Raw genomic sequence first — 13751 nt, 5'->3', positions numbered from 1 at the left:
CATTTAATCTGTTTGTTTCTGCGACCCAAGTTTCCCAATGGGTTTCATTTTCAGGGTTCATTCTCTGTTTCTGCTCTCTCTTTTCTTACAAGCTCTGCTTGTGACTCTTCACCAAGCAAGAGCAGCAAAGTTTTTCAATGCGAGTAGCTCATTGAGGGGGAGAAAGCAAGCAAGTGGGTGTAACTTGTTCATAGGAAGCTGGGTGACTGACCCTTCATATCCGTTCTATGACTCTTCAAGCTGTCCCTTCATAGATGCTGAGTTTGATTGCCAAAAGTACGGGAGACCTGACAATCAGTATCTCAAATATTCCTGGAAGCCTGATTCGTGTGCCATGCCCAGGTACACTACCCATTAATGGCTCAAAATTTTCTAACATTCTTTTCTTTGTTCCCAGATTACATGTTTGAGATGTAGTTTGTCAAGCTAAAAGTTGCCTCTAAACAGAATGGTTTTGAAACTGTTTGATAAAATGGTTAATGCTATTAACTCTTGAAAACTGGCTCTGAAGGTGGCTTTTAATGAATCTGCATTCTTTAATGGTGTCAGGTTCGACGGGAAGGATCTCCTGAACAGGTGGAGCGGGAAGAAGATAATGTTTATTGGTGACTCCCTCAGTCTGAACATGTGGGAATCAATGGCCTGTATGATTCACGCGTCGGTGCCCAATACCAAGACCACCTTTTTGAGGAAAGAATCACTATCTACTGTGATCTTCCAGGTTTGCTAATTTTGTTTCCACTCTCCTTCCCTCGGTTGCTTTGTCAGCATTACTGCACAAGTGTTACTGTTCAGTGTGCTTTCAGAGTTCCACGCCTGTCTTTCCATCTTTCTTCTTTTTACGTTCTCTCTCTCTCTCTCTCTCTCTCTCTCTCTGCCTTTTCTCATTTGTGGTTCTTGCTCTTATTGGTGCTTTCCAGTTCCCATTGTTCATTCACTTTCCTCCTACCGCATTCATTAAAACTGATAGATAGAAAAATTTAAGAGTTTCATTAGAAGCAATTGACGCGGCAGGAGCACTTGATTGGCGATGGAGTAAATTACAATAAAAGCAGACCTTTAGCTTTCTAAATAATAGAGCTTTGAATAGGATCAGAATCCTCTTGCTGGGCCAGGGGCAATCAAAAGAGGAACAATGAATATACTAAAGCATCCACCTAAAAGAGGGAAGAAACAGGAAAGACCTCCTACCAATTTGATTTGCTTGTAAGGAACGAAGTCCTAAAACCAAATTATTAAAGAGGAATCAGTTTAATGTTGACTTGTATAACTGTGTGCTTTTAGATCTTGAAGACATAGTGTGTTATTAATGCCACTTGACAGGCTGTGAGGCAAACTTGCCAACCTATGATTATTAGTTGGCGGCTCTCTGCAATTATTTGCTTCCTTCCGTTTAACTCTAATCTAATGAACCAAGAACGTGACTCTGTACTCTGCAGTCCATAGTTTATAAGTGTTAGTATCTTTTCTAGCATTTGAAGCCGCAATATGCATTATTATTTTACAAACCCAGATAAGATTTACATATACCTAAATAAATCATTTGAAGATTCCAAATTAGTCATGCTATGACAACAAGCCTTCCTGCGACTTCCATTCAGACAGTCATTCACGAGATTTCACCCAAAATGCCCAAATTTATAGTAGTTTAATTGATCTTACCTTTTGCCAATTAATTTGAGCTTTTTTCTTTGAATGAAACCATGGAATTCAACATTACCGGCCGCTGATAAAAAGTTGAAAAAGAATGGTGGGAGGGACCATGTTTTTTGTTTAAAATAGTGGCCATGACAGAGCGTGTTTGGTAGGTTGATTACTACTATTTTCCACGTGAGCTGCTTGTTTGTTTTTACAAGTACACCGTTTATCCTTTTTGAAGAATCAATTCGCTGAATCCGAGTAGTTTTTGCATTCATTGCCCCCCGCTTGTTTTTTGCCTTTGCCTTAAATATTATAGTTAATCTCAAACATCCAAAAAGGACGGTGGAGATTATGGTAGTCGGTGAACTTGTGCAGGACTATGGAGTAACTTTACACCTATACCGCACACCATATTTGGTGGACATAGTTCGAGAAAACGTGGGCCGAGTGCTTGACTTGAACTCCATAGAAGCTGGAAACGCATGGAAAGACATGGACATGTTGATCTTCAACTCCTGGCATTGGTGGACCCACAAAGGACAATCTCAAGGGTATGTTCAAGCTTCTAAATGTGAATTCCATCCAAGAATGGCCTAATGGACTGAATCTAAGCAAGAAAAATTCATCATTAGTACATGGGCTTTTCTGGTTATGCTGCTTTATCAAGTTTAATCTTTTTGTATCAGCTCATTCATTCGAAGTCTTCTATGTTTCTTAGTGAAATCTGATGGTTTGTTGATGTTTGGTACATCCAGATGGGATTACATAAGAGACGGTCCCAGACTGGTACAGGATATGAATCGTTTAGAAGCATTTAATAGGGGACTAACTACTTGGGCTAATTGGGTTGATCGTAATGTTGATCCCACCAAGACCAAAGTCTTCTTTCAGGGCATTTCTCCTACGCATTATCAGTAAGTAAATCTCATGCATATGAAAAAGGTCAAATCTCCCTTTTTAGATTTTTAGTTTGCTTATATTCAGATGGGAACTTCTGAGACTTTCCTCGTGATTCACTACAGAGGCAAAGAGTGGAATCAACCAGCAAGGAGCTGTAGTGGAGAACTAGAACCATTATCTGGTTCATCCTACCCTGCAGGTCTGCCTCCTTCAGCTTCTGTAGTGAACAATGTGTTGAAGAAGATGAAATATCCTGTTTATCTACTTGACATAACACTCCTCTCACAACTTAGAAAAGATGCCCACCCTTCTCTCTATAGTGGGGACCACGCAGGCAATGACTGTAGCCATTGGTGTCTACCTGGTCTACCTGATACCTGGAATCAGCTCCTCTACGCAGCTCTCAGTATGTGAGATCCATCACCAATTTGATTCTTCCTTCATAATCTCTAGGTTTCTATGTGTGTTCACTTGCTCAGTGATTTCGTGAAAGATAGAGAAGCTTCCTCATTAGTTGGTGGGTAGATAAGAGGTGAGATACATTTTACAATTATAGGCTTCTTGAACCACAAAAATTGATGGTTCAAAAGGGGAGAAAAAGAAAGAAAGGAAAACAAGCAAAAATAAGCCTGTCATGGAGATCAAGCTGCTCTCCCAAGGGAATAAACTAAACTAATCTTTACTGAATCACAAAATGATATTTAGTTTCATATTATTCGATGGCAGTTCATTTGAGTCCCGCGATTTGTAACAGCTAAGTGAAATATATGATATGAAATAATTTCAAAGATATTTGTAGTGTCCTGATATTGTGTATATTAATTTTGTTCATCCTAATTTCTTTTATTTGTTATACGATCATTTTCTTAATCCTGCTTTTGGTTTCTTCCCCGTAGTTTTCAATTGCGAACACAATTATTCATAACAATAAGTTTGGAATTAAGTCTTAATACTTTGATAACAATGCCGTGAGGAACTCAATTTTCTTTGTCCCCATCCTTCTTTAACAATGAAAATTTTATTTTAGCATAAAATATGGTGTACATGTGCAAGGATAATTGGAAGCCAGTTTGACCAGAATTAACAAAAGTACAAATTATATTAACTACAAAAACAACGAGGGAAAATCACCCAATTAAGTACAGAAACACTTGTCATAATTGCTTCACAAAGAACCAACAGACAGGACTGCCATAGAAGATTCCTGCAAGCAAGAAAAAGTAAAACGAGATTTAAACGCTGCATCTAACTCAGATACAGTCCTAAACCACCTTTTTAATGCTCTTGTATAGTTAAATATGGTTAAGTAATAACGGAACCTTTCTTTTTTATTTTGGTTGTTGAAATGACATATAATCTCCAACTACAAGACGAAACAATTACTAATAGATCATACAGATCAAACGGCCAAAAGCAACACATACCATTAAGATCACAGTTTCGAGGCAAGTAGAGCATCTAGTAGCCGACATACACAGCAGCGTTCACTATGTAACACTCATCGTTTTGGTCGGCCATTTCTTCAGTTGAGCAGACAAGTCCACCATTCACAACCTCAAAGCTCACAATTTTCCCACTGCAATGGTTTTTCAAAAGTAACGTTTTGTCTCGTGCTAATTACTCCTCCGGTCCTTAATATAAAACCATTTAACTAATTTGATTAAATTAAAGAAATTAGTAAGTTAGTTAATTATAATAAATGTGACACATTCTTCCTAAATACCATAATAATCTTTTTTAATACCTCATCTTCCTCTTCTACTTGATTATGGTTGAAGAGTATCCATAGGGGTAATTTAGAGAAAATTGATAAATATGAAAAATAGGTCTTATATTTAGGATCAAAACCAACTCAACAATTGGGTCCTATATTAAGGATTGGAGGAGTAGTAGTTACCACCATTTGAACAGTTACTAATCCTCACATACTGAATATTCTCTATATTTATATATATAATTGAGAATATACTAGTACTCCTCCGGTCCTTATTATAAGACTCCATTTGACTTTTTATTTGGTCCTAATTATAAGACCCTAATCCATTTTGTCTCTTATATTTATGCATTTTTTCCAAGATAATCCTTCTAATAATGATAGTTTTAGCCAATATACTTAATTAGCGAGGATATTTTAGGAATGACAACACTTATTTATTATAAATAACCAACTTAACTTACTTCCTTAATCTCCTCAAATAAGTCAATTGGGTCTTATAATTAGGACCGGAGGAGTATTATTTTAAACATGACTACTCGAAAACCAATGGCTTGATAGTATACTCACTATGGAAACACAGTCTTGATTTTGTCCTGATCCAAGTGTCGTTGGAGAGGAAGAGGAACACCCAGTTTGACAGGCAGTTTCATGTGGTCAGATGTGACACCAGGTATGCTACCTATTCCAAATTCACCTAATTCTTAGAGCTGTTTCTACTTCCACAACCTCGTTTGAATCAGGATAATTATGAAAGTGATCATATCAATAGAAAAAGACCCAGTTTCTTTTATACAAGTTCAGACAAAAAATGACTATTATTCTGTTCGTTCAACACACACCCAGAACAGAGTTTATGATGTGTTCATGTAAAAGAGGGTAAGAAGCACCTTTTCTGAAGGCTGGGATTGAATTGGACGCAATGGCATCTCGGCAAGCTCTCATGGCTGCAGCAGTTATGTCCTGCCTGTAATCTCAACGTTTATAAGTTAAAAAACTAATCTTTGAAAGGGAAAAGCTACGAAGGGGATTAAGAAAAGAGAATAATACCCGTGAAGATCGTATCCAACACCCATCTCTACAAACAGAAGCTTCATCTCTGGAATTGGGGCATCTCTTTGTGCTGCTTCCATCTTGAGCTGATACACTTTCGAGCTCCTTCAATCACACCACAAAATTCAGAGTCGTTTGGAGGCTCTCATTCTCAGCAATTCGTTTTGAACAAAAACTGAAACCTGCGTGTTTGCTCGCATGTGTGCCAAGTTAGCAGTTAAGTGACACGTTAGACTGATCTGGCAACAAACTGTGTGACCACGAATGTCCTTTTTTCCGGCGAGCCATGTCTTGCTCTTAGCGTAAGGATTAGATTTGGAACGGGAGATAGAGATCTGGGTTTCTGACAAATGGGTCTCGTCGTCTTTGTTCTGTTTATAAAAAGTTTAAAATTGATTTTATGCTCAAGGCAAACACAAATGCTTGGAAAATTTCTTGTGCATTTGTAATGGTAGCAATGTGTGTGTCACCAGTGAAATTATAAGAATTTAATTTTTTTTTTAGAATACTTTAATTATATTCATGTTTAAGTGAATAATGTACTAGATGTATGGTATACGTCGACGTGAAACTTGGATACAGATCAGGAGTATCCATTCATGAATGAAATTATGAAATTGTCCGATAATATTAACAAAACAAAACTACCAGAAGCTAACAGAACTACTTACATGTCTTACATTGCCTATCACATACTTTTCTAAAAAAGAAAAATCAGGATGGCAAGCTCAGCTTGAAAGTAAACATTGGAAGTCACTTCCACGATGTCCCTATCCTACTTATAAGCAAGCTGATGTTACAGCATCTTATTTGTTCTCATCAATTACTTCTTCGCACCAGTAATGGTAATGCCATGATTGCGCTCTCCTTCGGCAGGGATAGTCACACTTTCTTCATATTGGGCTATCAATTGCCTCATCTGGCGGCCTTGTGTAATGAGACCAGATGTATGACATCTCTTGTTTTATATTAGGCCCATTATCTATACCCACTTGCCTATGATCTTCAAATTTTTGTGTCTGTGCAGCCTTCTTCAACAGCATGTGCTCTTTGACCATTGCCTGTTATCTTGTCAGAAAATTGATCCCCTTACTCCCTCTCTCCATGGTAATCAATAAAAGAGTTGAGTGACTAATTTGAATAAATTAAAAAAAAATTTTAAGTTAATTATTTGTAATAAATAGATATCTAAAATACTTACTAGTATTATATTTAATGGAACCTTTAATATAGACAACTATTATAACGATTACTTTGAAAAAAAATAGATAAATATAAAAAATAAAATAAATTGAAATATCATATTTAAGATCAAATTGAAAGTCAAACTAGCTCTTATATTAAAAACTGAAGATAGTACAAGAAGTTCTTTAGAAGAAAATTTGATCTAAAATATAAGAGGTTTACAGGGTAATTGATGATAATTTTTCACTTTCAACCCTTATTATCAAGAGGAGAGAGGGTTTTTAGTGCAAGAGACAGAGGAAATAATGAGGATAAAATGGGTAATTTTTATCAATTTGAAACACATTTGATTTGTAAGAAAATTTAATTAACGTATTATGGTCTGGAAGGGTACTACAGTATGGACCCTTGCACTATTTTTCTCCTCCAGAAAACTTGCTTCCAACAGAAACGTAACATAAAAGAACATAAAAGAACTATGATTGGTACTGGAATAATCAAACTGGAAGAGTTCGAATTTCATCATAATAACATATATCCATTATCAAAAGAAGCACGTTCACATGCGATGGAGGAGCGAAACAATGATCTTAACATATGAACGAGAGCTTATTACACTAGACTGAAATCTCATTTTCCTGCCGAAGCAACCAGATACAGACACTGCTCTCTCTCACGGAGATTCTCTCAAAAGGTAATTTGGTGAAACCCGTTTGGTCCTCCATAAAGATCCTACTGCTGTTAGCCTGTCATATTATCAAAAAGGATGAGCAGACTAAAACTGCAATAGTGGATTTAGATATGATGGTGTTAAATGGAGGATCAGAATATGCACAATGCAGGAACTTACCTTACAAAGTTGTTCATTCAGAACTCAGAAGTCACAAGTCAATAGCCCACATACACAGCAGCATTCACAATGTAACAATCATCGTTCTTATCACCCATTTCTTCCACATGCACCCCACTTGAGCATATCAAACCTCCATCCACAACTTCAACATTCACAATTTTTCCACTGCATTTTTGTTTTGTTGGATATATATGGTGTTACTCGTTATATAGTAAACTACAAACAAGCACATATGAACTGAAAGATCCAAGAGTTATTAAGAAGATCCATCCCAAACAATTATGAATAGGCATTTGAGCATTGCAGGCATAGAATCTCCCTAAAAGGTCAGGCACGCTAGATTCATATCAGAATATACAGTATTCCCTTCAAGCAAAACTTTTTAAGACTAAGACTTAAAATTTTGTGCGGAATGTAAACAAAGAAGACCCCAAAAAAAAAAAAAGATAAAGTTTTTTGCTTAGAAATGTGAACCTTTAACCAGCCAGAAAAATGAAATAATAGATTCCATAACTCGAGTTTCAATGAAAATTGTCTCTATCTATAAAATTTGAAGATCTCTTACTCATAACAAAAGCATCATATCCAGATAGCCACTAGTGAAAGATCAAGCACTGTTATCCAGAAGTGTAAGTACTCACTAGGGAAATACAGATTTGACTTTCTCAATATCCAAAGATTGTTGGAGAGAATGAGGGACCCCTAACTTGATCTGTAGTTTCATCTGATCAAAGGTGACACCAGGAATAGAACCTAAATCATGCTCCACTAATTAGAATTGAAGAAAATATTGAAAAATCAAGGCCCAAAATAAGCTTCCTGAATTTTTAAACAACATTGATCAATCATCAGAAATTGTATTACAGTATTAGGGAAATATTGATGTAATAGCCAGAACAAATAATCCATTATTCAACCGTTAGGCTGTTCCTTCAGGGAACTACAATGAAAGATGGCACAAAAAAAAAAGAAAAAAAGAAACTCGATTTACAAAATCCTATGATGAATCTAAAGCAGAACAATTTTATGCAACTATTAACAATTCTCACATTCAAAAACACAGCTTCTTAAGTTCATTCGGAGACATCAGTATACTTTCGAAAATTAACATAGTACAACGAAAACTCAAACATGCCTCTTCGGAAAGCTGGGATTGAATTGGAAGAAATAGCATCCCTGCACGCTCTCATTGCTGCAGCTGTTACGTCCTGCCTGCATTAATGCGAAGTGATCAACCATTTCTATCTATCGGAAAGGGCAAGAAGAACAAGGAAAAGGAAGATAAAACGGAAATAGATTACAACACCCGTGTTGATCATAGCCGACGCCCATCTCCACGAATAGAAGCTTCATGGGTGGGGATGAACCACTGTTCGCAACAGAACCTTCAGCTTGTTCAGCTTCCATGGGCGCAGGCGTAGCTTGAGTTCGACCAGAAATTCGAAGACGTAGGAACTTGGACTGGTCTGAGAATGAAACAGATGGGCGGAAATGATGTAGAGAGCTGATTCTGCTGCAATGGTTGATGGGAAAACCACGATTGGGATAGGAAGGAACTTGCAGGTTTAGCGCTAGACACTCGATCATTGTTCTTGAGGATTGTCCAGCGTCAGCAGAATCAAGGCGGGCTTGGAAGTCGGGTTATGACTCATCACTTATCAGGGTCAAGCACTGACCCGACTTCTTTATTTATTTTCTTTTTCTCTTTTTAAATAATAAAAATAGACATTATAAAGAATACCCAGGGTTTTGGGGGGAGTAGGATCCGTCGGCCCAAAAAAGGACAAGTGGCGGTAGGATCCTTTCTATCAGTTTAATTTGGTCTCTAGAAACTTCTTTCATGTATGGAAATTTGAAAAATAAATGCTTAAATAATATAATCTCCTATAAATTTTAATATGTATCAGGTCATTTTTCCTTTCCTCCGAATTTAATCCCTTATTTTTCTCATTTCAGGTGTTGTCATCCAATCCAGTTCTTTGATCCCTCATTTAGGAGTGTTTGGATAAAAACAAAATCATAGTTTTAAAAATACTTTTACGGTATACGAAATAAATATGTAAAAGAATTTGTCTCGATTTGTAAAAAAGTATTTCGGAGAAGTGTTTTTGAGGTGTTCCAAACACCCCCTCAGGCATAAAATAATAAATAGGAAAATATCACTGCATGCCCCTTCAGCAATTTAGAAGCCCCTAATATATATTATCTTTTTAATTTTAGCCACATCTGAACGTGTTTATAAATTATTAAAAATTCTCATTGTTGATAATTTATAAATAACGACTTCGACTTTACATAAATTTTGTAGGATATATATAGGTATAAATTTAATATTAGAGTAGTAACAGTCAGCGTATGGTTGGGCAAGTAATGAACGAATAGAAGAATGAGTAATATTATGAATAAGGTTTTTTGCAATAACAAGGGATAGGTGGGGGCTACAAGGGTGATTTACATATATCAAGGGAAGCAGAGTTTGCTCCGAAAGCAAGCATATTAGCATCATCAGACGATGTTGATCAGCAAGTAGCAGACCTGCACAAGTATTTATGTTGCTGGCTCTGGCTTTGTACATGGCACGACCTCGCCTTATCTCTTAATTCTTCGAACGCCCTCATCGTCTCCACATCGTATCCCCCAGCAAACTGTCAACCCAACACAACACACACTAACGTTATTCTCTGTCTCCACAAATATAATACTAATACCCAGGACCACCCATCGTCCCTTCTTTTCTTTTCTTTAATTTATATACTATTATTATTATATACCTGATGTACACGAAATGCAAACCTAACTCCTTGCACGATCAGCTCTTCTTCCTCAGGACCACCACCGCCTGCTTCTAGCTCCGCAGATACCCTCTTCATGTACTTCATCGCCAGTTTTACTGATGCCAGCTTTATCTGCCCGCAAACACAACCCCAACATTATTTCCCACGTACTCCGCCATTATTACTTATACCAAACCACTTCCCTTGTTTAAGTTTCATCAATTCATACACGTGAACTAACGGTAAAAAAAAATTAGAGGCACTGGGTTCCTCCTTCAATTTCGCGCAAGACTAGTGCAAAAGGACGAAGAACTGAATTTAGGCTTCTTGGAATTCACAACATGTGCGCATGCAGGGCTGCACGGACAGACACACAGGAAAAAGTCCAACCTCTTACCCCGTCGTTTTGTTGCCAGCATACTAGTTATTTGGACTACTACTTGCTCGCATATGTTTTTAAATTCTTGTATGGAATATATACTATCACTGATGCTCGTGTGCGAATCCGACGAAGAACGTTAGATAATAATTCATGCGCATACCTTTTTTCCTTTATTCAATGAAATAGAAGAACATTAAACACTGCAAAAATTAAGGGTCTATGAAGCATCGAGAAAATACCTGGCTCACATATCCCGTGTCAAGCATCCAATCCACAGGTATATGAAAGACCTTGTATCTATGCGTTGCGGACTCTCTCATCCTTGAGATATTGTAAACCCCATGCTCTAACCTGCCAAACGCCATCAACATTTTAATTAATACGAAATCCTATTCACATTGAAAGATCCAAGTTGGCTCTAATTATTATTATATAAAACAAAATTTAGAAAAAAAAAACAGAATGAAAAGAAGATAATACTTCTCAAATAGAGACTGGATCTTCTTGAGAGCAGGACCACTTGGTTGGCGAGGATCGTCGCGGAAGGAAGAAGCCTCGGATTCTAATTTCTTCAGATCACAGTATCCGAACGCGGCCTCTCGCAGTGCATCTGCCTTGTGTTCTGGCCATTCGAAGTGTTTCAGCACAGCTCTTTCGTCCACCTGAATGAATCATCATTGCAGTTATCAATCTTCGTCACATTATCACGACAGACATAATTATTAATAATTAATCATTTAAAGTTGATTTAATTACCAAATAAGAGAGCTCTTCGTCAAGCCATTTAACAAATGACACAACGTCGTCGATGTTTGTGAAAGCAGCGCCCTCCACCTCCTTGATCAAGAACCTTATGAAATCACCTTGTGTTTCCACGTCTGTTTTGATCTGTAAGCAAGACACAGTTTAATCTTCGTTTTCCAGCAAACTCCATGTTTGACTAAACTCATCGAAATGTTTCTATGGTTTCAGTTTGACTTCTTTAATTCTCAAAAGTTCGGAATGGTGTCTAAAAAGTAGTGCCATTAGCTTCAGGCATATTTATGGTCTTAGTGTGATCTTTTTGAATGCAGATTTCGAATCTCAAAATTGTCTCATCTACGACGATAACATGGGACAATTCGCATTCAAATTCAAATTAAAGGAGTAAAAGTGGGACTGCTGCTTGGTCAGTTGACGCTGACCCTGTGACAGGGGCAGAGTTGTAATTATGCTAAAACTTGAATACTGTTTTACTTACCGCGTGTAAGTGAGCTGAACGGTTCTCGATCTCACCGATCATGTCTCGGGCATTCGCCGTCGTCGGAACCTCCGTCGCACCGGAGCCTGAGTCCCGCCGGGAATGTGAGTCCCTCCGCATTAACGAGTGGTAAAACTCGACCACCTCTGGTACTCTCCTCACCTTGGGTGGTCCTGGTTTGCTTCCCTTTGGCGGCGGCGGAGGAGGCGGCGGAACAGCCTTGGATGCCGCCGAGCGAGGAGGAGGTGGTGGTGGTGGTGGAACAGACTTGGATGCAGCCGCGTGACGAGGTGGTGGCGGTGGTGGAGGTTTCGGAACTGCTTGCTCTGTTTCACCATTTCCATCTGAAGCATCAGAGGTTGTGTCAGACGATGACGGCGGCGATGGAGGAGACGACGACGACGAGGGTCTTGGCGGTGGTTTTGGAACTCTGGGTGCACGGGATCTGACATTGATTATCGCCGACTCCGCAGACTCAGCCAGCTCTTCTGAGTTATTCCGAGAATGTCTGGGTTTCTCCATTTCTATTTCTACTACCTCTCTTTTCAAATTGACACTACTTTCAAGCTGCTTATGAGAATGAACATTGCTATCCTGGTTTGAGGAACTCTCTGCGCACTTAGCTCCTCTCTTCAAATTCTTGATTAGATTCGACTTCACAGAAACATCCACAAGCCCTTGAAACCTTTGAGAAGAAGAAAGATCATCGCTGTTTAATGCATTTCTTTTTTCTGCATGATCCGATACCCATTTTTCTAACTCTTCTATCTTATCCTCCAACGTTTTCATCTTCATCTCGCTTTCTCTTCTCTCTTCTTCAACCCGACGCTTCAACTCCCCTAACTCATTTACCAGACTCAAATTCTCAGCCTCCAATTCCTCCACTCGCCTGGCATTTCTCTCAATCTCTGTTTCCTTGGCACTAATCTCGTTCTCCAGAACAGGCAAAATGGCGACAGACTCCTTCAAGAGCTTATGCTCAATAAGTTCCGTCTTCAAGCGAGACTCCCTCTCGCGCAGCTCCTCCACGAGACGGAGGAGCTCCGTCACGTCAGGCGGACGGGGCTGGACTTGTGCCGAAGAGCGAGGGAAGTATGCGCCGAAAGAGCGAGAGAAAGCAGACTTGTGAGAACTCTTATTGCCGGAGCCGGTGGTTGACGACGAGGTATGTTGCTTGGCGGGAGGCGGCGGCGGCGGAGTTTCGGGTTTGGAAATGTGCGCGGGCGACTTCTGGAGGCCGATGGCCACCCTTACCTTGCCAGCTACCATTGATGTTGATCAGTGAGTTATCGGAGATAGTATTTTTGGGATACGTAGGAGTATAGTTTTAGGGTCCTCTGGTTTTCAATCTCATAGGGGTGAGACCTAACAAAGATGTCCTTGTCCTGTCCCTGTTCTGTCAGCTAGCAATTAGAGATAGAGAGAGAGTCTGAAACTAGAGAGAGAAGGAAGAGGGTGGGGGAGGAGAGAAAGAAGGCACAAAAAACGAGGAACGGTCTTGGATGCGATTTGAGGGGAAAATAAATTCCGAGGAGAGGAGAGGGGGACAGGTAACTGGGAGGTGAGGGAACTAAACGAATTCAAATTGATATTTAGATCAGAGGGACATTTATTGGAACACTTGTGATATCAAGTTTGAACAACCTTTTCATCATCACCAGGTCCCAACGGTTCTATTGGTTTCAGCAATTTCATTTTGAGATTAAATATTTTTTCCGATCTCTTTCGTTTTCATTAGTTTTTTGCATGACTTGATGTGCTATAATTAAGCTAACGGTTGCATAACGATTCTCATAGTCAAAGGAGGTCAAATGTTGAATTTGCTGTGGAAACTTGGTACTCCCTCCGTCCTAATTATAAGAACCCAATTGACTTATTTGAGGAGATTAAGGAAGTAAGTTAAGTTGGTTATTTATAATAAATAAGTATTGTCATTCCTAAAATATCCTTGCTAATAAGTATATTGGCTAAAACTATTATTATTAGAAGGATTATCTTGGAAAAAAATG

The 13751-nt window shown here is 38.6% G+C and overlaps 4 protein-coding genes across 5 annotated transcripts; 1 reads left to right on the top strand and 3 right to left on the bottom strand.

Moving 5' to 3' along the window:
- LOC114738375 (protein trichome birefringence-like 38) lies at positions 1 to 3378 on the top strand. Its single transcript, XM_028926409.1, has 5 exons — positions 1 to 342; positions 550 to 721; positions 2017 to 2192; positions 2397 to 2555; positions 2664 to 3378. The coding sequence occupies exons 1-5, from the start codon at positions 38 to 40 to the stop codon at positions 2953 to 2955; spliced, it is 1104 nt and encodes a 367-aa protein (XP_028782242.1). The 5' UTR covers positions 1 to 37; the 3' UTR covers positions 2956 to 3378.
- A 232-nt stretch (positions 3379 to 3610) lies between these two features.
- LOC114738377 (uncharacterized) lies at positions 3611 to 5709 on the bottom strand. 2 transcript variants are annotated; one of them, XM_028926410.1, is made up of 6 exons: positions 5491 to 5709; positions 5306 to 5413; positions 5146 to 5222; positions 4826 to 4937; positions 3966 to 4117; positions 3611 to 3745 (listed from the first exon to the last, which is right to left on the bottom strand). In XM_028926410.1, exons 2-5 carry the CDS (start codon positions 5386 to 5388, stop codon positions 4000 to 4002), a joined length of 390 nt encoding a protein of 129 aa, XP_028782243.1. In that variant the 5' UTR covers positions 5389 to 5413; positions 5491 to 5709; the 3' UTR covers positions 3611 to 3745; positions 3966 to 3999. The 2 variants fall into 2 exon arrangements, with proteins under 2 accessions (XP_028782243.1, XP_028782244.1); XM_028926411.1 differs by having other exon boundaries at positions 5306 to 5709.
- A 1278-nt stretch (positions 5710 to 6987) lies between these two features.
- On the bottom strand, positions 6988 to 8977 carry LOC114738371 (uncharacterized). Its single transcript, XM_028926402.1, has 5 exons — positions 8653 to 8977; positions 8482 to 8558; positions 7988 to 8099; positions 7344 to 7511; positions 6988 to 7239 (listed from the first exon to the last, which is right to left on the bottom strand). The coding sequence occupies exons 1-4, from the start codon at positions 8931 to 8933 to the stop codon at positions 7382 to 7384; spliced, it is 600 nt and encodes a 199-aa protein (XP_028782235.1). The 5' UTR covers positions 8934 to 8977; the 3' UTR covers positions 6988 to 7239; positions 7344 to 7381.
- Positions 8978 to 9717: 740 nt separating this feature from the next.
- LOC114738370 (protein CHUP1, chloroplastic-like) lies at positions 9718 to 13117 on the bottom strand. Its single transcript, XM_028926401.1, has 6 exons — positions 11743 to 13117; positions 11259 to 11390; positions 10983 to 11164; positions 10742 to 10853; positions 10118 to 10252; positions 9718 to 9991 (listed from the first exon to the last, which is right to left on the bottom strand). The coding sequence occupies exons 1-6, from the start codon at positions 13009 to 13011 to the stop codon at positions 9866 to 9868; spliced, it is 1956 nt and encodes a 651-aa protein (XP_028782234.1). The 5' UTR covers positions 13012 to 13117; the 3' UTR covers positions 9718 to 9865.
- Between the last annotated feature and the right edge of the window lie 634 nt (positions 13118 to 13751).

This window comes from Neltuma alba, unplaced genomic scaffold (genome assembly GCF_004799145.2).
Source record: "Neltuma alba isolate B1F8T4 unplaced genomic scaffold, ASM479914v2 tig00013588_pilon, whole genome shotgun sequence".
NCBI lineage: Eukaryota > Viridiplantae > Streptophyta > Magnoliopsida > Fabales > Fabaceae > Neltuma > Neltuma alba.
This window is presented reverse-complemented; position numbering and strand designations above follow the sequence as displayed.